Genomic DNA, 27,016 nt, shown 5'->3' on the forward strand with positions numbered 1-27,016 from the left:
GCCACAGCCTGAACAGGCCTCCTTTTTTCTTCATCCTATTTTCGGTCCAGGCAAAGATCACCAGTGATTGAAACAAAGGGCCCCAAGCAGGGACTGGGAGCTGCAGGCTGAGCCGCTCCTAGCTGGCCTGGGGTCTCCGCAGAAACTGTGGTGCCTCAGAGATTATAACTGGGTCTTGACTCTGTAGGAACTGCCTGTCCACTCTCCTAGAGGCCCCGTGGGGTGAGCAAGAGGTGGGGCCAGACGGCGTGCCTTACTCCTGCAATTCCAGCACTTTGGGAGGCTGAGACAGGAGGCTTGCTTCAGGCCAGGAGTTCAAGGCTGCAGTGAGCTATGATGGCACCACTGCGCTCCAGCCTGTGCAACAGCCACAGAGAGAGAAAGAAAAAAAAAGAGGTGGGCAGCTGGAACACACAGGAAAGGAAGGGAAAGTTCCAAAGACCACTAACTTAGGTTATTTGATTTGCTTTAATTAACATGAGTTTTGTTTAAGAATAATTTGTAACAAGGAAGATTAATTTTTTAAATAAGGTCTGGACTTTATGCTGTTTCATTAAATAAATGAGCAATAGTGAGACAGAACAAGAGTAGGAGAGAGGGAGAGAAGTGTCATTAATCAATAGTTACCAAGTCCCATGGTCTGGGGACTGGGCTGGGTGTGAGGGAGAAGAAAGTGACTCAGGTGTCCTCTCACCCATCTGGCAGTTTAAAATTAAAGAAACGCAGTAAAGGTCTTGTCAAAGAACTCAGGAGGTATTTTCTGAACAATTTTATTTAGATTAGTTTTGTTTTAAACTAACTTAGAAGCAAAAACATGGGTTAGGAATGAGGAGGCTGACACCTTCCACTGAAGCAATCAAGCAGCAAACTAGGAAGTGCTGAGGTCTCCGGGAGCCCTTTTTACCGACAGGTATATATCACCAAAGCAAAGGCACAGCAGGCTTCTCGGGACTTGGTTTCCATCAGGGTCCCTCGAATGCTAATCTCATTCCTATTTGAGTGGTAACCAAATGTGGCTGGTTCTATTCTATTTCTATGCATCTCAGCCTCCTTTTTTTATCACCATTCCTCATTCTTTCCGTCATCTCTCCCAGGACCATGCAGCTATATAAATGGTGGTCCAAGCTGCCGCTCTTCTCAGCATGTAAAACCTGGCGGGCATCTACAGATCTGGTAGGCATCTGTTACCTCCACACTCTAAATGGCTCTTGCTCAGAAAGAGGAATTGCCCGGCTCTTGATCCTAGGCCCTGGTCACTCAAGCTTAGAATACTGCCCAAGTCCTGTGATGCCACTGCTCCCCTCTCTGACCCGTCTTCACCCCAGAAAGGACGTTCGTGTTGCTCTCCCTGAGCAGCGCCTTCACCACATCACACTGCTGCTCTGGACCCAAGCTGCCTGTCCCAGCTCCACAGAGTAACCCTCATGACTCTCCAAACCCAGCCACTACTGAGTGCTCCCATGGCTGCAGGGCGTGTGTGCTCATCCCGCCAGGCTGGCCTCCCACAGTTCTGCACGCCGAGCTTGCTCTTGGCCCAGGGTCTTTGCTTATGCTCTTCCCCAGCTTCAGACCCTCTCTTCCCCTCATCAGCCCAACCAGCTGCTAGCCAGGCTGGGCCCAGCGTCTCTGTGTTGCTTCTTCCTGATCTTATCCTCTGGCAACCTGGTGGTGCCAAGGGTGTGGTCACTATTACATACTATTATATTTATCATAGCTTGAGCTAAGTCACCTTTCCCATTCTAACAGGCTGTCCTGGTTCTCCAAGGTCACACTGAACTCACAGTTCAACTCAAATGTCGCTCACTGAATCTCCTCTCTCATTCCCCGTTCCTCACCTCAATACATTAACCACTAGAAGATTCCTTGAGTGCTTGCATGCCAATTTGAAACTCACTGTCCAGAGCACCTCATAATGCACTCCTGGCAAATCAGCTTGCACGGTTAATTACAATGAGGGGGTGGAAGGGAACCACAAGGAAAAAAACTGCTTAACGTCAGACCTACAGTCAGAATCTCAGAAGCGGGACCCAGAATCTGCATTTTTACAAAACGGATCCTACACTGAATTGTGTAAGTAAACTACACAGTGCAAGTGACATATCTGTACAATCTTACCCGATGTATACATTTTTGATGTAGCACTTTTATACTGATAGTAGAATTTTGTGTTTAGTAGTCAGCCTTCTCAGCTACACAGTTACTTGAGGTGAAAGCCTCAAAGCATTGCTCACTCTGTTCCATTGCACATGCGGTACACAGATAAAAATCCAAGGGATTTTTGGATAAAATTCTTTGGTAACATACTGGCATTGCACAACTCTGTAAATACAGTAAGAACCACCGAACTGCACAATTTGAATTGGTGAATTGTATAAGTGAATTATATCTCAATAAAGCAGTTTAAAATACTAATGGATTAGTCACAAGTTATTGACCCCTCCCAAAAAAAACAGAATGATATACAATCAATCTTCTGGATTTAAAATACTCACAGGATGAGCCACAATGCACTGCTTCACATGGACCAAGCCAGCAAACAACTTGGAAGGCATGAGACAAGAGGTGGAACTGCTTAAGATCACTCGATCATCAACGATGGAATCCAACTGAGCAAAAATCTTCTTCTTCAGTTCTAGGTCTTCTGGAACACATTCCTGGAAAGGACACATTTAAATGACTCTTTGTGATCACTCGACTCAGGCCCCAAGCAAAGCATTTCATGTTTGTTTCATTCCTAAAACAAACCACTTTGAAAATGATGAGGTTCGGCATGTATCCCAAAATATGGCAACTTGGCATTTGAGACAGCAGCGGAAGCAGGAAGGTCCCTCTAACCTTCTCCTCTCTCCTCCCCTAAAGCAGGCCATGAAAGAATTCTCTGCCCTTCCCTTGAAGCAGCTCATAAGCCCCTCATTCCAGAGGTGCCCTCCCCATACCCACAGAAAAACAATCTCCTTGTCTCTGAAGACACAGGGACACAGGGAAATATCTGGACAAACAGGCCTTGCCAACTTCCCTCTAGTTTCATGCCAGCTAAATCATACCCCTTTGTCCTATCATACCTCTGTCCACTCTTGATCAAACGTAAGCAGAAATGTACAGAGGTTTCCCTATGTCTTGGGGTCTATACTTCCTTTTGAGGCTCCTGTGTCATATAAAACTTACAATAAATACCTCTGTATGTTTCTTTCTTGTTCATCTATCTTTTGTTATAGGGGCCTTAGCCATGAACACTTCCATAGGTGCAGAAAACATATTACTTGTTCTCCCTTACAAAAACCACCAGCAAGATTTTAAAACAATAAAAGGCTGCTGAAAAACATGATAAATCTTGATAACTCTAGAAAGTGGGTGATGAATATATGGAGGTTTTCTGTACTTCCTAATTGTGAATAGCCTGAAATTTCTCATAATAGAAAAGTCTGCCAACCATATGGGGGTGGATTCTACAAACAAAACGCGCAACAGCACCCCAGGCAAACTGCTGTAAACATCAGTAGTTATCATCAACAATTATTTTCCCTATCGGCTTTGACCATCAGATCAACAGATCTTCAAGGAAAAATCTCATCCTCGTGAAATGAATAAACATGTTACATCCATAATTTCCCGAAAGGCTTCTTGCAAATCCATTTCTAATTGGAAAAGATCCTCATTTCCAAAAATCTAAAACTATGTTAATCAGGGTAGGGAAGTGGGATAAAGAAGCAAATTTGGATTAAATACTGAAGATAACAAGCTCTCTGAAGTTCTAATTACAAAGCTAGAGTGAGAGTGAGATGACATGTTGAAGCACCCAGCGCTGACCCACAGGCGAGGCGTGTTCCCTGCCACATGAAGATGAAGAGGGATGGAGGTGGACCGGGTGGAAGATGAAAGAGCTCCTCTGACACTCTGCAAATACTAGAGCTGTCCTTCCCGTCCTGGCATCTGCAGCCCTCTGATCACAGCAGGGGTCAATCCTAACCAAGGTCCCTGCTCACCTAGGGGCAGCAGGTGCTGCAGGGGAGGAGGCAGGGTCTCCCAGCATTCCCCGTAACTTCAGGAGGATGACTCTCAGTGTGGTACAATAACCACCCCATCAGAATCAACTGCATGGCTTGTTAAAAATGCAAATTCTCTGGCTCCCATCCTGAACCTACTGAATCAGAGTCTCTGGGGGTGGGCTCCAAGCATCTGCAGTTCTAACAAGCATTCCTGATGATTCCTGTTTCCACTGAAGTTTGGGAACCACTATTCTGAGGTGTGTATCCAAAGCGTGGGTCCCCAATGCTCTCACTGCAGTGTGCCACCAGATGCATCCTCAAGGGTCTCCCTTCCGTCCCAACTACTCAGGGACAAGCAAGGTGCCCTGGTGGGAACTGGGAACTGTATTAGCACTGCACCCATCTCACGGTCTCTAACCACCTGACCAATTTTACTAAAGTATGAAATGTACTTATCATAGTAGGTCGTGAACACAGTATAAACACCAGCAGATAACAAGAAATGTGTAAACATGGAATTCAATGCTGAAGAACTATTAGAAATTACATCAGAATCGCCCCTCAAAAATAAATGTTTTCAAGTTTAATTTAATAATATCTAATAGTTAATAATTTCTAATACATTGAAATCAGGTGTGTAAATAATGTGACATGAGTTTTGCTTCTATATCATTTACAAGATTTTTAAAGCTTTATTCTAAGGGTAGGGAGTGCATATTGGATTTGTTTATACTTCTCTAAAATATAATCAAACCATGTGAATCTTTTTAAAGAAACAAAAGGTCTCATAAGCACCACATCTCAAAGACAGAAAAAAAAAATCAGTCATTTAAGAACTGTAAAGCCCATTGTGTTAAGTCCCCTTATCAAAAGGGGGAAAAGAGCTACAGTAGCTGGCTCATTGTATTGAGTCATTCCTGGATCAGTTAAGTCTGCAAGTTGGGTTAAGTTTAAATGGAGCCTTGTAGCAAAGCCAGAGACGAAGAATGATGCAGATCCTGTGTAAGCTCATAAAAGAGTTTCTGTGAATAGCCTTATTGTAAGCCTGTTATGCAGATTCTCCCCTGAAATTCTATGCCTTTCTTCAGATCATTTGATTATCAAAGAGCGAAGAAAACCTGAACCAGAGGAAACCCAAATCTGTTACAATTATGTAAGAGTTTTTAATGGCACATTTGCTTGAAGTTTTGTTGCGGTAGTTGTCGCTGTTTTTAAGAGTGACCCAATTGTGTTGGATGTGCTGGGCTGGGATTATAAGGATGCTGTCCATGTCACAGCTGAATTTATTTCCTTGCTATTATTTATTCAGATACTCCCGGTCTGAGAAAGGGAGTCTGACACATTTATCAGGACCTTCCTCACTTGCAGTTGGTTACAAAGCTCAGAGAAGCTGCAGTCATTCTCTTTGCCCTAAGGGACTGGGGGCAGGCGGGGAAGAATGCCAGGGAGACAGCTGAGAAGGTACCTGCACTCCCTGTCCACACCAGAGAGATGCAACCCGTGCACTCTCAACTCTTGTCTTTCAGGGGCACTTTCTAGAGACAGGCACCAAATGTGAAGCACTAGCAAAAATTCTACCACTACTAAAGGTGATCAGCTTGACTTTGCTTAATAAAAGGTTGGCAGCATCTTTCAAAGCACTCACTTGTTTGTTTGGGCTTTGTTTGTTTTGAGGCAGGGGAGGGAGACAACGCATGACAAATAATATTCTCATGCACAACCACCATCGGCATGCCCAGATTTTCACAAATAAAGCAAAACTCTGGGGAGAGGTAAAGCACAATGCGACTTCCCAGTTCTCACAACTGTTCTGTCAAAAGGATCACCCTCTTCCTTAGACTGATCACTGGCTCAGCAGGTATCAGCAGCTGACAGGTGAGGCAGAGTTTAGACACTGTGGCTTTCCCCTGCCTTTCTTGAAGGGAGGAAACGATGTGATGCAATTCCAGGCATGACTTCTAATGCTCTCTAACTTGTATTTTTAAAGTAAATCACTTATAAACTTCAGTTTTTGACGTAAAATTTAGTAAAATTTCCCCGTGTGGTTCATTCAACTCATGAGGACTCTGATGTGGAAAACTGGTGAAACCGCAGCAGGTCTGCTAACTGGACCATTCCCAGGGAAGGGCATGCTGGCCAGGTATTCACTTCTGAGGTTCATCCACTTGCTTATGCAGCATACATTTTCCAAAACATATATTTTCCTGGTGAAAATAAAATTTTGTTAAGTTTGTTATTGTTGTTGCTAAATCAATCGAAGAATTTACCTTTTGTTTTTTATTTTTGAGATGGAGTCTCGCTTTGTTGCCCAGGCTGGAGTGCAGTGGTGTGATCTCGGCTCACTTCAATCTCCATCTCCCAGGTCAAGTGATTCTCCTGCCTCAGTCTCCCAAGTAGCTGGGACTACAGGCGTGCGACCCCACACCTGGCTGTATTTTTAGTAAAGATGGGGTTTCACCATGTTGGTCAGGTTGTTCTCGAACTCCTGACCTCAGGTGATCTGCCTGCCTCAGCCTCCCAAAGTACTGGAATTACAGCATGAGCCACCGCACCTGGCCAATCCAGGCATTTAAAATAGGCATCCTGTTGCTAGAAAATCTGTATTTGCTAGTGCAGAATATCTGGAAGCAGCCTTCAACGTGCTTTCCAGAAAGAAAAAACAAATTAGAAGACTTCAATGTTTAGGGTACTTTACATGCAAAGAAGATCTATTAGGTAATTTTAAGAGGGAAAGACATGGTAAGAAAGGAAAGATGAGTTTGAATCCTACTGCAATCATGGCAGAAGGAAATCCACTCTCAGGTTGGAGATGGAGGCATCCTACATTGTAAATTCTGTTAGCACTAGTTACATCTCCAGCTTCAATCTGTCTAATTAACACCCCAGCTTCTCTTCACCATTTCTCCCAGGAGTAAAATCTTCAAAATCTGTCAGATGAAAGACTGCTATGACAACACTTTTTAAGAGGTGGACAACATAATTACTATTTTAAAAAAATAAGAATCTTTTTGCTCTAGAATAAATAATGTGTTAAGTAAAAGGGAAAAGAGCACATCTATTTTCAACATCACAGGCAACCAACTGCATTATGCTTTAACCAGGGTCTCTTTTTTTCCCTTAAAAATCAAAATAAAGGATTTCTTTTTTAATTTTTTTTTTTTAAAAAGCATATTACAAATCCTAAACAGTTCTACCATAATCGAGAACAAATTATACTCACTCAAGAGAGACCTTTCCAAAGTAAAAATCAGTGTAGACTGCATTTAAGAATGTGACTTCCTGGGGCTTAGGTGTTCCAGTTACAAGGATTATTGTTGTTTGCTTTAAAGAGCAGTCCTTTCTCCAGGTGACCGCAGAGAACCCAGAGGCGGCCCCCGTGGCACAGGCATCAGTTGCTATCCTGATGATGTATCTGTCCCATCCTCATTCCAATAGTTTTTGTACCTTTTGTGAAATCATTTATTTAGAATTGTGTTAAAATGCTTGACATGAAAAAATAATACAACTGAAAATATTCCATTTAGTCCTGCAATGATATAGCTTTGCTGCATTTCTATTTCTCATGAGGAAGAAGTGAGAGTTTTGAATACAAATTTTTTGGGGGACAGAGTCTTGCTGTCGCCCAGGCTGGAGTGCAGTGGTGCGATCTCAGCTCACTGCAACCTCCACCTCCCGGGTTCAAGCGATTCTTCTGCCTCAGCCAGAAGAGTAGCTGGGATTACAGGCGTGCACCTCCATGCCCAGCTAATTTTTTATATTTTTAGTACAGACGAGGTTTTAGCATGTTGGCCAGGATGGTCTCAAACTCCTGACCTTGTGATCCGCCCACTTTGGCCTTCCAAAGTGCTGGGATTACAGGCATGAGCCTGTAACAAATCCCTTTCTTATTTTTAACAAACTGCTGGGAATAGCACAAAACATAAAATTGGAGAATCTTTAAGTACAGAGTGAGTTTTAAAACAGAAAAATGGAAAATAAAAAAGTTGTGTGAAGGATATTAGTAACTCACAGTAGCCAGCAATCACTGAGACCATTTATTATCAGTGAGGAATCTCTCTGAATTCCAGGTGACACTTGAAACTTTGAGAAAACTAGACAAGTTACTTTCTTTATAATGTTTTTTTCTGTCTCTAGATTAGACACACATGTATGCATTTTTATCAGTGATGTCTCTGTTTATAATGTGGCAATTCTCAAAGCTACAGCAGGAAGAGAAAAGTCTGCTTGTGAGGTTTGTGGAGGGAAAACAGAAATTGAAATACTCTTCCTGGCCAGGTGCAGTGGTTCACGCCTATAATCTCAGCACTTTGGGAGGCCGAGGCAGGAGGATCATTTGAGCACAGGAGTTAGAGACCAGCCTCGGCAACATAGGGAGACTCTGTCTCCACAAAAAATTGTCCAGGTATGGTGGCGTGCCCCAGTAGTCCTTACTACTCAGGAGGCTGAGCTGGGAGGACTGCCTGGACCCGGAGGTCAAGGTTGCAGTGAGCTGTGATCGCATCACTGCACTCCAGCCTGAGCGGCAGAGCAAGGCTCCGTCTCCAAGAAAAAAAAAAACTACTCTTCTTGTTGAGAATAAATTAACTAGATGTTTATAGCCACAACACCTTGTTACTGCTTTGAGTAAAGCAACAATTTGCACTTGATTTAGTTTGTTAGAATAATAACCACTGTTTTCTGAGAACATTCTCATTTTTGAAAATTCAGGTTTGTTTCACAGTACCATAAAACTAGTTTCACTTGCAACCTGACTGTAATATCTGACTATAAAATAATTGTATAATCTTACAATATTTTCAACAGGAATACCATCTTCAAGTCAATAGCGATCTGTACCTTGAATACATCCGTCCACAGGAGAAACCAGGAGGTGAAGCCATTTATGCCTACAGTTGAAAAAGTGTATCAAAGGCCGGCATGGTGGCTCACACCTGTAATCCCAGCACTTTGGGAGGCCGAGGTGGGTGAATCACTTGAGGTCAGGAGTTTGAGACCAGCCTGGCCAACATGGTGAAACCCACCTCTAATTTAAAAAACACAAAAATTAGCCGGACATGGTGGTGGGTGCCTGTAATCTTAGCTACTCGGGAGGCTGAGGCAGGAAAATCACTTGAACCTGGGAGGCCAAGGTTGCAGTGAGTCAAGATTGCGCCACTGCGCTCCAGCCTGAGTGACAGAGTAAGACTCTGTATCTAAAAAAAAACAAAAGGAAAAGTGCTTTAAAGTCTATGTTAGGTATTCTTTTTTCTAAATAATTTTTTTAATCAACAAGAATGCATGTATTTATGGTGTGTAACATGATGTTGTGATATATATATACATTGTGGAATGGCTAAATCAAGCTAACTGTCATATCCATTACTTCGCATACTAATCATGTTTGTGCTAAGAACATTTAAAATCTCTCCTAGCAATTTTCAAGTACACAATACAGTGTTATTAACTCATGACCATGTTGTAGAATAGATCTCCTGAACTTACTCCTCCTATCTAAGTGAAGTTTTGTATTACAGCCTCTGTGATTCTTCCCACTCCACCCAACCCCTACCCTCTAGCAATCACCATTCTACTCTACTGCCATGAGTTCAGCTTCTTCAGATTCCACATATCAGTGAGGCCATGCAACATTTGTCTTTCTCTACCTGGTTTATTTATTTATTTATTTAGAGATGGAGTCTCACTCTGTCGCCCAGGCTGGAGTGAAGTGGTGCAATCTCAGCTCACTGCAACCCCAGCATCCCATGTTCAAGCAATTCTCCTGCCTCAGCCTCCCAAGTAGCTGGAATTACAGGCACATGCCACCACACCCGGCTAATTATTTTTTGTATTTTTTTAATAGAGATGGGCTTTCACCATGTTGGCCAGGCTGGTCTCGAACTCCTGACCCCAGGTGATCCACCCACCTCAGCCTCTCAAAAGTGCTGGAATTACAGGCATGGGCCAAAATGTCTGGCCCTGTGCCTGGTTTATTTCATTTACCATTATGTCCTCCAGATTCATCCATGTTGTCACAGATGATAAGAATTCATTCTTTTTATGGCTGAATACTATTTCATTGTGTATATACAGCACATTTTCTTTATCTATTCATCCACTGTAGACACTTAGGTTGATTCCATATCTTGGCTGTTGTGAACAGTGCTGTGATAAACATGGGAATGCAGATATCCCTTGCATATACTGATTTAGATTCCTTTGGATGTATGCCCAGAAGTCAAATTGCTGACTCATATGATAGATCTATCTTTAATTTTTTTGAGAAACTTCCATACTGTTCTTCATAATGGCTGTATGAACTTACATTCCCATTAACCATATACAGGGGTTCCCTTTTCTCCACACCCTGTCCAGCACTGGTTATCTGTGTTAGGCATTCTAAAAGGCAGTTTTTCCCATCTTAGGGTGACTCTCATTGCTGAGACAAGAAGTTTACTGTAAAGAAAGATGTTTTAGCTAGGAATAGAGGTTTTTGAGATTAGCTGGGCTTACAAACTTTAAGTCGAAATTTTAGAGCTTTTGAAGAAAAAATTCTGGCTGTTACTTTTAGAATACAACTTTTTTTTTTTAAGTTTCTTTAGCTCTGACAATCAGATATTACGTTTGTCTCACTTTTCTTGATTCCTTTCTTATCCATTTAATCTCTCTTATCTACGTAACTGAAGAGAACCATAATCTTATTCTCCCCTTTTTAAAAAAGAGATTTATAATTCTATCTGTAATAATACACACACTTCATCTATTTTAAATTTTGTTCTTAAAAATGTAATCAAGTTGCTTTTTCTTTAATAGACTTTGTTTAATCTTTTCTGTGGGTCAAGAGTTGCTAATACAATTTTAGTAACCCAGCCCGCAATTTTTAACAAAATTCTGGTCTGTGGCAATATAGGAAGAGTAGACACTTAGAGGTCATACAGAAACTATGGGGCTACCACGATTGTTCCTTTCAGTTCTACAAAACATGCAGAAAGCCAATATGCAGTGTGTTCTACCCCAGAGACTATATAAAGAAGAACATACTGTTGCCCCACTGCTCTTAAATGAGTCCTCCCCACCCCAAAACCATGAAGGTTCCTGGAAAGAATCAGACTCAAGGGAAGGTGTGGTAGGATCACCACTTCAAAGGTCTGCATCATGCACACAAAACGGAGGCATTCCAGATCTCATGGCATGGCACCATTTAACCACAGTCCTGAGATGCTGACCTCCTATCACTAAAGACAACTGACGAATTTATAAGGTGCTAGTCATTATAAGTGTATATATGTATTTGCTCATTTATTGGTTTGACTGCATGTTTGTTTATGAAAACCAACCTTTGGCCTACAATAGACTTCAACTAAAAGCATCCCCACACCAGATTTTCCCAATAGGCATGATCTGGTTTGACTCTGCGTCTCCACCCAAATCTCATCTCTAACTGTAATCCTCAGGTGTTGAGGGAGGGGTCCGGTTGGAGGTGATTGGACCACAGGAGCAGTTTCCCTCATGCTGTTCTTGTGATAGTGAGTTCTCATGAGATCTGATGGTTTCAAAACTGGCAGCTTGCCCTGAGCCCACTCTCTCTCCTGCTGCCTTGTGAAGAAAGTGCTTGCGAGAGGGATCCAAGATGGCTGATGATTAGCAGCTCGGGCACATACCTCCCAGTGAAAGCGCAAAGAACGAGAGGACGCCACACTTTCAGATGAATATTGGTTGCTCGCGGACCAGGAGATTCCCAGTGGAGGAGCTCCACGGGTCGCCAGGGCGACTCTTGTGGCCGGCGTGGCGGTTTTGCTGGTGCCTTAGCACGCCAGTTCTTGGTGCAGAGTCCGGAGATTCCCGGGCAGAAAAGCACCATCAATCTTAACACCGCTGTTTTGGCCGGCTCAGTGGATTGCTCAGATTTCGGCGCAGGGAATCAACAAGTTGGACGTCAGAGACCCAGTTAGAAAGTTGGTAATCATAAAGACGACAGACGGACAAATATATAATGAAGGGAAGAAACCAGCATAAAAAGGTAGAGAACACTCAAAATCAGAATGCCTCTCCCTCTACAGGGGATAGCAATTCCTCATCAGTAACGGAACAAGGCTTAATAGATTACACGTGTGTTCCAATAACAGAAGCAGGTTTCAAAACGTGGGTGATAAGAAACTTCTGTGAATTAAAAGAACTTGTTCTAACCCAATGCAAAGAAACTAAGAACCTTGAAAAAAGGTTTGACGAAATGTTAACGAGAATGGACAATTTAGAGAAGAATATAAGTGAATTGATGGAGCTGAAAAACACAACACGAGAACTTCGCGAAGCATGCACAAGTTTAAACAGTCGAATTGATCAAGCAGAAGGAAGGATATCAGAAGTCGAGGACCAGCTCAGTGAAATGAAACGAGAAGACAAGAATGCAGAAAAAAGGATGAAAAGGAATGAGCAAAGTCTCCAGGAAATATGGGACTATGTGAAAAGACCTAATTTACGTTTGATAGGTGTACCTGAATGTGATGAAGAGAATGAATCCAAGTTGGAAAATACTCTTCAGGATATCATTCAGGAAAATTTTCCCAACCTGGCAAGGCAGGGTAATATTCAACTCCAGGTAATACAGAGAACACCACAAAGATATTCTTCAAGAAGACCAACTCCAAGGCACATAATCGCCAGATTTATTAGGGTTGAAATGAAGGAGAAAATACTAAGGGCAGCCAGAGAGAAAGGTCAGGTTACCCATAAAGGGAAACCTATCAGACTTACAGCAGATCTCTCAGCAGAAACCCTACAAGCCAGAAAAGAGTGGGGACCAATATTTAACATCCTTAAAGAAAAGAACTTTCAACCCAGAATTTCCTATCCAGCCAAACTAAGCATTATAATCGAAGGAAAAATTAAATCCTTTGCGAACAAACAAGTACTTAGAGAGTTCACCACCACCAGGCCTGCTTTACAAGAGCTTCTGAAAGAAGCACTATACATATAAAGGAACAACCAATATCAGCCTTTCCAAAAATATATCAAAAAGCAAAGAACTTTAACACAATAAAAAATTTACATCAACTAATGGGCAAAACAGCCAGCTAGCATCAAACGCCAGTATTAAACTTATATATATTGCAATTGGATAAAAAGCCAAAACCCATCGGTATGCTGCATCCGGGCCCATCTTACATGCAACAATACACAAAGACACAGAGAGAAGGAGGAAGATTTACCAATCAAACAGAGAGTAAAAATAAACTAATAAACAAAAAGCAGGAGATGCAATTCTCGCCTCTGATAAAGTAGACTTTAAAGCAACAAAGATCAAAAGAGGCGAGGAATGACATTACATAATGGCAAAAGGATCAATGCAACAAGAAGAGCTAACGATTCTATAGATCAACGAGATAGAAAATTAACAAGGATATTCAGAACTTGAACTCAGACCCGGAACAAGTAAACTTAATAAACATTTATAGAACTCTCCACTTCAAATACACAAAACATACATTACCACCTCACACCTATTCCAAAGGTGACTATATAATTGGAAGTAAATCACTCCTCAGTAATCGCATAGCATTTCATAGGTTTAAATTAAATACTGGTTGGCTGTTTGTTTGTTATCTTCTTCCCTTATTCCTTCCTGATTACATCATTAAGTATAATTATCAGTATACAAGAGGTTTTCAATACCCATTACTAAATTGCATTCTAGCCTGGGCAAGAAAGCAATACTCCCATTCTCTCTCCCTCTTTCTTTTCCTTCTCCCTCCTCCCCATTCTCTCTCTCTCTTTCTCTTCCTTTTTCCTCCTTCCTATTCTCTCTCTCTCTTTCTCTTTAAAAAAAAAAAAAAAAAAAAAAAAAAAGAAAGTGCTTGCTTCTCCTTGGCCTTTTGCCACAATTGTAAGCTTCCTGAGGTCTCCTCAGCCATGTGAAACTGTGAGTCTATTAAACCCCTTTTTTTAAAATAAATTACTGAGTCTGAGGGAGTATCTTTATAGCAGTGTGAGAACGGACTAATACAAGGCACCACAACAGCTATGTAGATCAAGAAAATGCATACAACCCTGAAAACAAAGGTGGATTGGCAACTTCATGGCAAGCTTGTTAAAAATTTAAAAAGGAGAGAAAGTCTGTGTGCTAATAAAAATTTCTTCCTTAAAATTGACGAAGACTAATAGTTCTGGCAATATGACAGACTAGAAAACCTAAAAGTTCTCCCTCTGCAGGTACTACATGATTCTATACAAAATAACTTGCCCTTTAAAAAGAATAGCTGAGTCCTTGAAAAAGTAAGGAAAATCACCAGGTGGAATAAACAAGGAAGCTAAAAAACCGAAGCTGCCAGCATTAGAGCTGATCCTGAGGCCCTCTGGAGTGGGGAGTAGCTGTCAGTGGTCTGGGTGAGGAATCACAGACCCTCAGTAAGGGCTGAAACCAGCAGCCACATGATTCGGGGAGCTGGCATCAAGACCTCTGGGTTAAAACTGAGACCCTCAAAAGGCTCTATTTTCAGTGAACTGGTCAACTAGTTAAAACAGAAAACAGCTCGCCTGCTGAGGGCAAAAACAGAGAAGCTTGTCTAGATTTGGCCACCAATTGGGAGGGTCACAGGGTGAAGGGAGGAATAAATTAACATGTGAATTCATATTCATAAGCCTGAATTTTACCCAGGTTTGAGGTTCAAAATTATACTATACCTGTGATCTGGACACTCCCAAAGCTGACAAAGTAACATAAAAATTGCTTCCAGGCTAGTGAAAAGCCTGGTAGAAGCAAACTAAAAAAAAACAAACAAAAAAATAAGCTTACTAAAACAGGCCACATCTTTCTTCAGATTCACAAAAGAGCCCCACCGAGGAACGCTCACAACCCAAAATTATAACACACATGAAACCACCTGAACAGAACAAAGATCAGGATCAGATAACAAAGAACTTGACATAAGTCAATCAGACTCTAACAGAGTTGTTTAAAAAAAAAAAAAAAAAAAAAGCACAAGAAAGGACTCATCCCAGAAAGATTAGGCATATTTGAAAAAGTACTAATTAGAATATCTAGAAATTAAAGTCATTGAAATTAAAACTTAATAAATTAAGCAACAGAATACATACAGTTGAAAAGCTAATTCGTATACTAGAAGATAGAGTTAAGGAAATTACCCAGAATGCCACACAGAAAGGCCAAATCCACAAAGCAAAAATTAGCATTATAAAGGAGATACAGACAAGCCCATCATTGTAGTTTAACATTTTAACACTTCTCTCAATTGGTAATGCAAGCATACAGAAATTCAGTAAATATATGGAAGAAATGAAAAACACAATTAACAACTCTGATCTACCAAATATATTAAGAGCCTTGTATCCATCTACTGAAAAATGCACATTCTTTTCCAGCACACATGCAATATTTATTAAAAGTGCCTGTACTCGATCAGAATGCAGGCTGCAATAATTTCAAGGGATTCTTATCATAAAACCATGTGCTCTATTTACAATGCAATTAACACAGAAAAAAATAAACGGAATATTATCCCATAGGCTCGAAAACTTTAAACTTCAAAAAGCTCATGGATCAAATGAAACCCTAATGAAAATTAAAATATAACTGAACAATAATGAAAATATTACATATCAAAGTTTGTGGTGTTCAAGTAAAATATTTCTTAAAGTTTATAATTTGAATGTCTTAAGAAAAGAAAGCCTTTCTTTTTGAGACGGGATCTCACTCCGATATGCTTTGGCTCTGTGTCCCCACCCAAATCTCATCTCCCATAATTCCCACGTTATGGGAGGGACCCAGTGGGAGCTGACTGAATCATGAGGGTGAGTCTTTCCTGTGCTGTTCTTGTGATAGTGAATGGGTCTTGTAAAATCTGATGGTTTTAAAAACAGGAGTCTTCTTGCACAAGCTCTCTCTTTGCCTGCTGCCATGCATGTAAGATGTGACTTGTTCCTCCTTGCCATCCCCCACGATTGTGAGGCTTCCCAGCCATGTGGAACTGAGTTCTCCATTAAACCTCTTTCATTTGTAAATTTCTCAATATGGAGTATGTCTTTATTAGCAGTGTGAAAACAGACTAATACATGCTCTGTTGCCCAGGATGGAGTGCAGTGGCATGATCTCGGCTCACTGCAACCTCTGCCTCCCAGGTTCAAGCGATTGTCATACCTCACCCTCCCCAGTAGCTGGGATTACAGGTGCCCACCACCATGCCTGCTAATTTTTGTATTTTTAGTAGAGACGAGGTTTCACCACATCGGCCATTCTGTTCTCAAACTCCTGGCCTCATGTGATCTGCCCATCTCAGCCTCCCCAGAGTGTTAAGATTACAGGCATGAGCCACTGCACCCGACCAGAAAGCCTAAAATATTAATAAGCTAAGTATCCAATTTAAAAAGTCAGAAATACAATAAAAGAGCAAATCCAAAGAAAATAAAAAGACAATAATAAAGATAAGAACAGAAATCAATAAGATAAAATATAGGTCAAATACAGGGAATCAATACCCAAATTAGTTCCTTTAGAAGACTAACAAGATTGGCAAACCTCTGGAAAGTGCCTTCTAGCCAGCCACTAAGAACTGCAGCTCCTCGAAGCTCAGCCCCAGGCCTTCTTCTCTTCTCACCCTGTACTCTCTCCCTAGGAACTCTCAACCAAGCCCACAGCTTAAGTCTCTAAACTACCTATATACTCATGATCACATTTATTTCTCCTTCTCAGAGCTTCTTTGCATGAATGCTTCAGCGGCACCTCAAATTTACCTAATCTGGTTCCCGATTCTAGTGCCAGCTGGTATATAGATTTGCCAACACAGAAAAGAGAACTTTGACTCGCCTATTAATTTATGATTTATAGGAAAGTAACACCATAATTCCAATCTCCTTCCTACAAAATTATTGTGCCTACTCTAGTAAGTTTCATTATTTTGCAAAATGTTTCCATATAAACTTAGTTGATTAAAAAATTTATAATCAGCAATGTTAATTTTTAGTATTCTAATGCTAAGCAACAAATTTTTGCTGATTATCTACTGCGTACTTAAAGATGTCATAAGGCAATTATTCCTTCCAAAAGAGTACAACCACATCTAGGGTGTACTGGAGTGAAATAAACATGCTGCAAACTCTAAGACTGAAAGCGGAGAAGTTTTAAATTTCTATATTTCAAAATATTACATCTCACATGCAGGAGAAAATAAAAATATTATCGGAATATTCCCCATCTTTTGAACTGACATATAGAAAATGGTTGTATCTGAAGCCAGATGAGATGGCTCACGCCTGTACTGCCAGCACTTTGGGAGGCTGAGGTGGCCAGATCACGAGGTCAAGAGATCGAGACCATCCTGGCCAACATGGTGAAACCCCATCTCTACAAAAATACAAAAATTAGCTGGGCATGGTGGCGTGCATCTGTAGTCCCAGCTACTCCGGAAGCTGAGGCAGAAGAATCGCTTGAACCCAGGAAGTGGAGGTTGCAGTGAGCCCAGATCACGTCACTGAACTCCGGCCTGGCAACAGAGTGAGACTCCGTCTCAAAAAAAAAAGAAAAGAAAAAGAAAATGGTTATATCTGAACAAACATCAGTACTATAAAAGAGAATTCAAAGATGTAAGCTCCATGAGGCCAGAAATTTATTTGTTTATTGCTCTATTTCCAATTTCAAGAATAGTGCCTGACACAAAGAAGGTGTTCAATAAACATTTGTTGAATCAATTAATGAATATATTGTTACTATTATTCCTAGTATAAGGGATGTTTAAGGGATATAGCCCTTGAGGGTTCCAAGTGCCTGACGCAAAGAAGGTGTTCAATAAACACTTGTTGAATCAATTATGAATTAATTAATTAATTCTGTGATTATAGTAGTTGATTTTATACAACACCCTCAGGCTCAATGAATTTACTACTCGTTTACGCTTTTCTGTCATTACATTATTTTAGAGAAAATGTCTAAAGAGGGCTTGAGGAAGAAACACAGACATATCCTGCCTTCAAACAGCACATGAAGCAACCCCAGCCAGTCCCGGACCCACGTGTTTGAAACAGACTCCTCTTTGTGACAGACTAAAAGTCTGCTCTTTCATGCTGCATTTCTTCTGACTAAAGTTGACTCTCTGTTGGGAGTGTGAGCTTTTGTCCCTCTCCCCTCATGAAGAGTATTTTAGGAATCTTGAAGGCCAGCACATGAAGTACATCTATCAAGGGGACCTGAAGAAGACAGAAGTCTGAGATAGACTGACAGGACACCGATGTCAGCATTATGTTAATTCAAATACACCTCTGTTAGGGAATGAGTTTATGCAAGGAACTTGGCCAGATAAACAGAACAACATGACACTGTCTGCTTTTCAAGAAACACGTGTTCTAGTGGGAAAGACAGACACAGATGCAAGAAACTATCACAGGGCAGGCAACATGTGCTGTAACAAAAGTAAGCAGAACGATAATACAGCGCTAGGCCAGACTGCCACACTTACATGCTTGTCTGACTTGATGACTACAAACAGACACTTACAATGTGGTCTGGTCATAGCTAGATGACTAACATAGCATCACAAATTACACTCATGTAGAATTACTGGGAGAAAAGAAAAGACATACTGATAATAGCAGAAGGAACATAAAAATGTCTCTAAACGGTCTCATTTACCACCATACCCCAGGGCCTAGCACTGTGCATAGCAACAAATATACAGCAAACTATTGACAGACTAAGTTCTACCTTTGGTACTGGTGGGCTTGGTTGTTCTGGAGATATCCACTTGCTGAGAACAAATTTTAAAAGTTGAAAAAAATGTTAAGAAGAATATGTTTGAAGATACTAGAAAGCACCCAAAGCAGCAAAGAATTGCAGAGCCAAGATCCAGGTCGTGGGGAACTCAGAGATATAAGGCTTACACTTGGCACCACTTTTATCTATGAAGCAACTGCTTCACAGACAAAATGGCTAAAATGACAAGCAGAGTGCTGGGGGAAATGTTGACATTGAAGGCCCGGTAACTGCTCCAGGCTTCCAGTTGGAACCTTCAAGGGCTATATCTCTTAAACATCCCTTATACTAGGAATAATAGTAACAAGAAACAGACCAGTCTTCACAAGGACTGAAACTTGGTCTCAGTTTATCTCAATCAACAATTAAGTTAGGGAGATATGCTCCTAGCCTACCTGCCTTCTCCTAAAGCTTCTCTGGAGAATGATAACACCAACCAGAGCCCTAGTTTTTCATAAGCAATGTTTCATACTCAAACAAATAGACAATGTTAGGGAAGACCTGAATGAAAACCAAGAGAGAAAACAGACTTTAGAAATAGACCCATAGGGCATTCAGATAATGGTGATATCAGACATAAACTATAATTAAGATATTTGAGAAACTAAAAGAATATTGAACAATTTCAGCATAAAATAAAACTATAACAAAAATCAAATGGAAATTCAACAACTAAATAATAAAAATTAGCTGGCTTATCATGAGAGAATCAAGGAATTTTCTGGCATGGTTGTTGGACTTAACAATGGACGGAGATGTTGATATTACTAATCAGCCCACTTGGTTCTGTCTTCGAGCTGGCTTCCTTCAGATCTTTACCTAGCCAAGAATGCTGCTTAAGTTAATGAATGGTGAGACACATGTAACTATACACTAAGCTACTTTAAAGCTAAGCACAGTATACATGATTAGAATGGCCGCTACTTCGCTTATTTTAAAACTCAAAATAGTTTTCAGTAGATTTTTTTGAATTATCTAACTTATTTATTTTTTATTGATTGATTGATTGATTGATTTTTGAGACAGTGTCCTGCCCTATTCCCCAGGCTGGAGTGCAGTGGTACAATCTTGGCTCATAGCAACCTCTATGTTCCAGGTTCAAGTGATTCTCCTGCCTCAGCCTCCCAAGTAGCTGGGATTATAGGCCCGTGCCACCACGCCTGGCTAATTTTTGTATTTTTAGTAGAAACGAGTTTCTGCCATGTTGACCAGGCTGGTCTCAAACTCCTGACCTTTGTTGATCCACCTGCCTCAGCTTCTCAAAGTGCTGGGATTACAGGCGTGAGCCACCGCGCTCGGTTAAAAATTATCCTGTGGACTGGTTTGAATGACATACATAGCTGGGCAAAACAAGGAAAAGGCCCCCACTGATTCGTACTCTGACTGTCCTCGCATGCTTTTGAATGAAAAGGGATTATTCTTTGTTGAGGGATTGAGCCTTCCTCATTGAGCAGAATGGGAGAACTAGCCAGACCAGACAATCAGCTGAGACCAATAACTTGACAAAAGCTGCTGTCAGCTCATCCTCACACCTAGGCTCTCCATTCTTAAAACAGGACTTATCTCCTTCTTAATTTAAGACCTGTGACTCGCCTTTAAAAGTTTTTATTTTTTAAAACAAGAAGAACTACAATTTTGTTAATGTCTGGGCTCTAATTATGCCTGTTGGTAGTGTGTGTGTTCTCATTAACAACTTACCAAGATGATTTCTGCATTGACTAGAGCCTTTAATTCTGGGATAGTGCTTCAGAGACAGTTCAAAATCTTCATTGTGGCTACTAAGTACTAAAAAAGAAAAGAGCCCTTCATTTGTGGTGAAACCATTTTATAATCTAGCTGGAATTTTTTTTTAGCAATCATTTAAGTTTATAGGTATGCCAGAAAGATTTAACCAGCAGTTGACATGTTCTGGTCCATACCATAACAGCTTTTGGTGCTGCAAACTGATTAACAGAATTACTCCTGGCATGGGGCAGCTGACACGCAATCCTACCAGTACATGATGAGGCTCACTGATTTCTCAATCCACTTAGGACTACTATCATAATTTCTTAAACTTCAAATGTCCACAGGAAAAATCTAAGGGAAATAATCAGGACCAACAGAGTTTCTTTGTGATATCAAGAGCAACTCAACATCTGATTCATTCAATATATGATACAAATACAGTTTAATTCACTGAAGTGACTGGAGACAATGGCAAACAAACTCCCATTATTGAAAACTCATAGTATTTGGGGAAAGAGAACAGAAATAAAAACCTTTAACCCTGGGGGAGAGGCAGGAAAAGATGCTGCTCACCCTCACCCCTACACCAGGGAGAGCCAGGAGCACTGAATAGGTCCAACCCCCAAGTTCCAGGGACACAGTGTCTCCTACTACTAAATCAGAGCCCTTCCACCACTCTCCGTCCCCAGGCTGAAAAGTATTAAGTGAAACGTAACAGAATAATACTTCTGGGAGAGGGACAGAACAAGAACATGGAAAGAGGTCCTCTATGAGGGAAGCACAAAGGGAAAACTGAAAGCTAAAGGTGGAGCAGATATTAAGGAGGAAAAAAACGCACAAAACCCTATGGCCAACCAGTCCCCACCTTAAACACAAGGCATTACTAGAGGAACTTGAAACCTTTAATGCACTAAGGATAACCACAACAACTGCAAACCTTAAACCTTGCTCAATTCCCAACTAGATTAACTCAAATGCCCACAATGAAAGCAGAGTAAAAGAAAATGCTTGCCAATTCACAGACATAAAAACTGTTTGCCTTAGTGTCTACTCTCCTCTTCAGGTATCTGACTTTCAAAAACAAAAAATCATGAGGCATACCAAAAAGCAGGAGAACAACATACACCTGAGAGACAGAGTGATCTTTAGATATGACTCCAATATTGGAAAAATCTGACAGTAAATTTAAAATAGCTATGATTAACACATTAAAGACTCTAATGAAAACTTTGGACAACATGCAAAATCATATGGGTAATTTGAGCAAAGAATCAAAGATGATGCTAAAACTGAAAAACAAAGAAACAGAGATGAAGAATGTCTTTGACTGGCTCATCAGTAAACTCAACACAGCTGAGGAAAGAATCTTTGAACTTGAAGGTTAGGCAATGGAAATCAGAAAATGAAAAACAAAGAGCAAGAAGACTGAGAATAACAAACAGAGCATCCAAGACTTCCAGTGAAAGTATCAAATAATCTAACATATGTGTAATTGGGACCTCAGAAGCAAAAGAAACAAGGAATGGGGCAGAAGAAAAATAAAAGAAATGATAACTAAGAATATTCCAAAACTAATGAGAATAACCAAATTCCATGTGCAAGAAGGTCAGAGAGCACAGTGCAGAATATACACCTCTTCCTTCCAAAAACTTCCCACATATACTATATTCAAATTGCTAAAAACAGAAGACAAGGAGAAATATTGAAAGCAACAAGAGGAAAAAGTCACATTTATATACATAAAAACAAAGGTAAGGTTTAATACAGACTATTTGTTAGACATAATGCAAGACAGAAGACAATGCATGACATTTTTTAAGTGCTGAAAGAAAAACAACCTATCAACCTAGAATTCTATGCCCAATAAAAATGTCTTTCAAAAATGGAGAAGAAATTAACTTATTCTGAGAGAAACAATTTAGGAAATTCATTTTCAGCAGACCTAATCAAGCTATAACAATTTTTAAAGAAAAGTCTTCAGGTAGAAGAAAAAATGATATCAGACAAAAATTGGATCCACACAAAGAAATAAAGAATATGCTGGGTGTGGTAGCTCATGCCTGGAATCCTACCACTTTGGGAAGCCAAGGCAGGCAGATCACCTGAGGTCAGGGGTTCAAGACCAGCCTGGCCAACATGGCGAAAGCCCGTCTCTACTAAAAATACAAAATTAGGCAGGCATGGTAGCACATGCATGTAATTAATACCAGTTACTGGGGAGGCTGAGGCGGGAGAATCACTTGAACCCAGGAGGCGGAGGTTGCAGTGAGCTAAGATGAAGCCACTGCACTCCAGCCTGGGCAACAGAGTGAGACTCTGTCAAAGAAAGAAAGAGAAAGAGAGAGAGAGAAGGAAGGAAGGAAGGAAGGAAGGCAGGCAGGCAGGCAGGCAGGCTAGAAATGAAATAATTGAAGGTAAAATAAATGTTTTCCTGTTTTTAATTGCGCTAAAATATAACAAAATACTCAAGGCAAAAATAACAGTAATGCATTATAAATGCACATGTAAAAGTAAATGGACAACAATGGCACAAAGAATGTGAAGCAGTCTAATATTAGACAGTAGCCTCTGATTAACTAAGGATGTATACTTAAATCCTACAGTTATTATTAAAGTTTTTAAAAAGACATTTAAATAATGAATCAATAGTTTAAATTAAAAAGACATTTAAATAATGAATCAATAGGATAAAGTGGAAGCATAAAAATGTTCCATTAACACAAAAGCAGAAAAAAGAAACAAAGAGCAGATGGAACAAAGAGAAAACAGCTGTGATATTTTTAGCCACCTGTATGAATAATCACATTACATGTAAATGATTTTAACACATCAAATAGAAAACAGACTGGAAGTTCTAGCCAGAGCAATCAGGCAAGAGAAAAATAAAAATAAAAGGTATCCAGATAGAAAAAGAAGAAATTGAATTATCTTTATTCACCAGTGATATTTTTCTATACCTAGAAAACCCTAAAGACTCCATCAAAAGGCTCCTGAAACTGATAGATGACTTCAGTAAAGTTTCAAGACACAAAATCAATGTAAAAAATCAGCAGCATCTTCATACACCAATAATGTTCAAGCTGAGAGCTGAATCAGGGACACAATCCCATTTACAATAGCCACCAAAAATCTAAAATATCTAGGAATACTTCTATACCAAGGAAGTAAAAGATCTCTATAAGGAAAACTAAAAAACACTGCTACAAGAAATCACAGATAACATGAAAAAACGAAAAAGTATTCCATGCTCATGGTTTGGAAGAATTAATATTGCTGAAATGGCCATACTGCCCAAAACAATCTCAGATTCAATGCTATTCCTAGCAAACTATCGACATCATTTTTTATAGAACTAAAAAAACTATTCTAAAATTCATATGGAACCACAAACGAGCCTGAATAACCAAAGCAATCCTAAGCAAAAAGAACAAAGCTATCAGGCTATAGGAACCAAACAGCATGATATTGGTACAAAAACAGACACATAGACCAACGGAACATAATAAAGAACCCAGAAATAAAGCTTAATCCCTACAACCAGTGGATCACCAGCAAAGTCAACAAAAATAAGCAATGAAGAAAGGACTCCTTATTCAATAAATGGTGCTGGGATAGTTGACAAGCCATATGCAGCTACATCCATCTGACCAGCAATTACAACAAAGCAGAGTAGAATCTCTCAAAAGCCACATATTAAAAATTTCATTCAATTGTGCCCTTTTAAAAAATATTTTAAAATACAGACATTGGGAATACTTATACACTACTGGTGGTAATGTAAATTAATTCAGCCACTATGGAAAGCAGTCTGGAGATTTCTCAAAGTACTTAAAAGAGAACACTACCGTTAGACCAAGCAATTCCATTACTGGGTATATCCTCAAAGGAATATAAATCATTCTACTATAAATACACATACACAGTTATATTTACCACAGCATTATTCACAGTAGCAAAGACATGGAACCAACCTAGATGCCCATCCATGGTAGACTGGATAGAGAAAATGTGGTACATATGCACCATGGAACGCTATGCAGCCATAAAAAAAGGATGAGATTATATCCTTTAAGGCAATATGGATGGAGCTGGAGGCTATAATCCTAAGTGAATTAACACAGGAACAGAAAACCAAATACTGGATGTTCTCACTTATAAGTGGAATCTAAACACTGAGTACATATAGACACAAAGAAGGGAAGAACAGACATTGGGGTCTATTTAGGGTGGAGGGTGGAAGGAAGGTGAGGACTGAAAATCTATCAGGTATTACACTGATCACCTGGTTGACAAAATGATCTGTACACTAAACCCCCATGACATGCAATTTACCAATGCAACAAACCTGCATATGTACCTAAAATAAAAGTTGAAAGGAAAAAGAAAGAATAAAAATACAGACACTGGGCCTGGCGCTGTGGCTTACCCCTATAATCCCAGCACTTTGGGAGAACGAGGCGGGTGGATCACAGTCAGGAGTTCAAGACAAGCCTGGCCGACATGGGAAAACCTCATCTCTAATAAAAGTACAAAAAATTAGCCAGCATGGTGTCACAGGCCTGTGATCCCAGCTACTCCGGAGTCAGAGGCAGGAGAACTGCTAGAACCTGGGAGGTGGAGGTTGCAGTGAGCTGAGATCGCGTCACTGCATTCCAGCCTGGGCGACAGAGCAAGAGCCTGTCTCAAAAAAAAAAAAAAAGAAAAGAAAAGAAAATACAGACACTGTAACAAAATCAGACACAGGAAAATTATCTGAAGTAGAAAGTGAGGGTCTGTCTACTTTCCTCCTGCCAATTCAACCCTCACTATCAAACATTTAGATCTTTTTTTCTAGTTTATACAAACACATATATAAATGATTTGGAATTTTTTTCTTTAAACAAAAATGGTTTCCATTTTATATCTTGTTCAGCAATTTGCCCCTCACCCTTAATATCTCAAAAACATCTTCTGCAGCTGCATGCACCCCCAAGGATGGATGTGCCCACGCCTAACCATTTCCTTATCTGCAGGCATTTAGGTTGTTTCCTATGTCTTGTTATGACCAACAGTGCTGTGATTGAATCCTTGCACCATATTACACACACACACACACACACACACACACGTACATGCTGCCTCCATGTATAGAGAGAGGCAGCATTTTTTGAAGCACAGATTACTAGAGCATAGAAATCGATGGTTTATTTTGCAATTACTAATTGCCAAACGATTCTCTCAAAGGTAGTACCAATTTACACTTGCAAGGACAACGCAGAATACCCACTTCACCACAGCCTCTTCAACACCGGTGTCGGCTCTTTAATCTTTGCTTATGTCAGAGGCAAAAATAACAGGCAGCTGCTCTTTTCTAAGAGTTCGGAAATTTGCTAAATTATTGAAGTGTGAGGTACATACAGAAGAACATACATGGTAAGTGCACAGCGGGTGGGTTTTTACACAAAGGGCATGTGCAGGCAGCAGAGAGCCCTTCCCAATAGCTCCCTCCACTAGGCCTCACAGTGGGGATCCTCCCACCGCCACCGCCAGGGTAGCCACTGTCTCCGCTTCCACAGCCACCTGTTATTTTCTTTTTTATTTCTCTAAATGCTACTGAGGTTTATCTTCTTTTCACATGCACACCAATTATCTGGTTTTCCTCTTCCTAAATTGCCAGTTCCTATATTTTGTCCATTTTTCTATTGGGCCATCTGTCTTTTTCTTACTGAGTTATATTTTTTAATATGATGTAGACACTGCAAACATTTTTCTTGGTCTGCTGCTTATCTTCTGATTTTGTAAATACTACCTCCTGCCCCACAGAGGTTCAGTGTTTACAAACCCAGCATTTGTTCTCACTTTATGAGGCCTCCTACTTCCATGTTTTGGGACCTATGCTACCTTCTAGACTATTTCAGCATTTCCTAAATATTTATTTAATCCATCTTGTCTTTACTTTTGTCATGTCTACTTTTATATGTAGTATGAAGTAAAATGTATTAACCTTTATTAAAAAGAACTGGCAGCTCCGGATGCCAATCTTTCTTTAGGCAGCAGGCTCCAGAGCTGGGGTGAAGGCTGGCACTACAAACCAGGCAGCCAGCGGTCTCACCTCCACCAGCTCAGAACCAAGTGGAGACACAGCCAGATACAAAAAGCCACAATACAGCATGACTCATCCCATCTTGGGATCATGAAAATGGCTCAGGGGTGGGAGAAAACTGGTTGATTCTGGTGGGAGTGGGGCAGGAATCCATCACCAAGTCCTCACAGAAAGAAACACTCTTGAGACTGGACGTCTAAAGTGAACAGAACGTCTCCTGAGAGAGGAAAGCAGTACCCAGAGCTGCAGAGGTGCCAAACCATCTCCCCAAGCACAGCTGTGCTTTTGGGCCTCCAGGGCCTCAGCATGGTGGGAGGAGGGGGTGGGAGGACAGCCTTGTGGGAGGGATGGAGTGGGAAGATGGTTTGGTGGGAGGAGGGAGCAGGAGGACGGCCTGGTGGGAGGAGATAAGGCGGGAGGATGGCCTGGTGGAAAGGATGGGGCAGGAGGACAGCCTGGTGGGAAGGATAGGGAAGGAGGACGGCC

At 40.6% G+C, this 27,016-nt stretch overlaps 1 protein-coding gene across 1 annotated transcript in view; it reads right to left on the reverse strand.

Annotated features, from left to right (window-relative positions):
• CRYL1 (crystallin lambda 1) overlaps positions 1-27,016 on the reverse strand; it is a 129,833-nt gene that overhangs the window by 28,935 nt on the left and 73,882 nt on the right. The window contains exon 4 of the mRNA XM_012442123.2: positions 2,493-2,654. Coding sequence (XP_012297546.1) covers positions 2,493-2,654 — 162 coding nt within the window. The remainder of the gene's footprint in view (positions 1-2,492; positions 2,655-27,016) is intronic.

This window comes from Aotus nancymaae, unplaced genomic scaffold (assembly GCF_030222135.1).
Source record: "Aotus nancymaae isolate 86718 unplaced genomic scaffold, 86718_ANA_hifiasm-v0.15.2.pri h1tg000009l, whole genome shotgun sequence".
Classification (NCBI taxonomy): Eukaryota; Metazoa; Chordata; class Mammalia; order Primates; family Aotidae; genus Aotus; species Aotus nancymaae.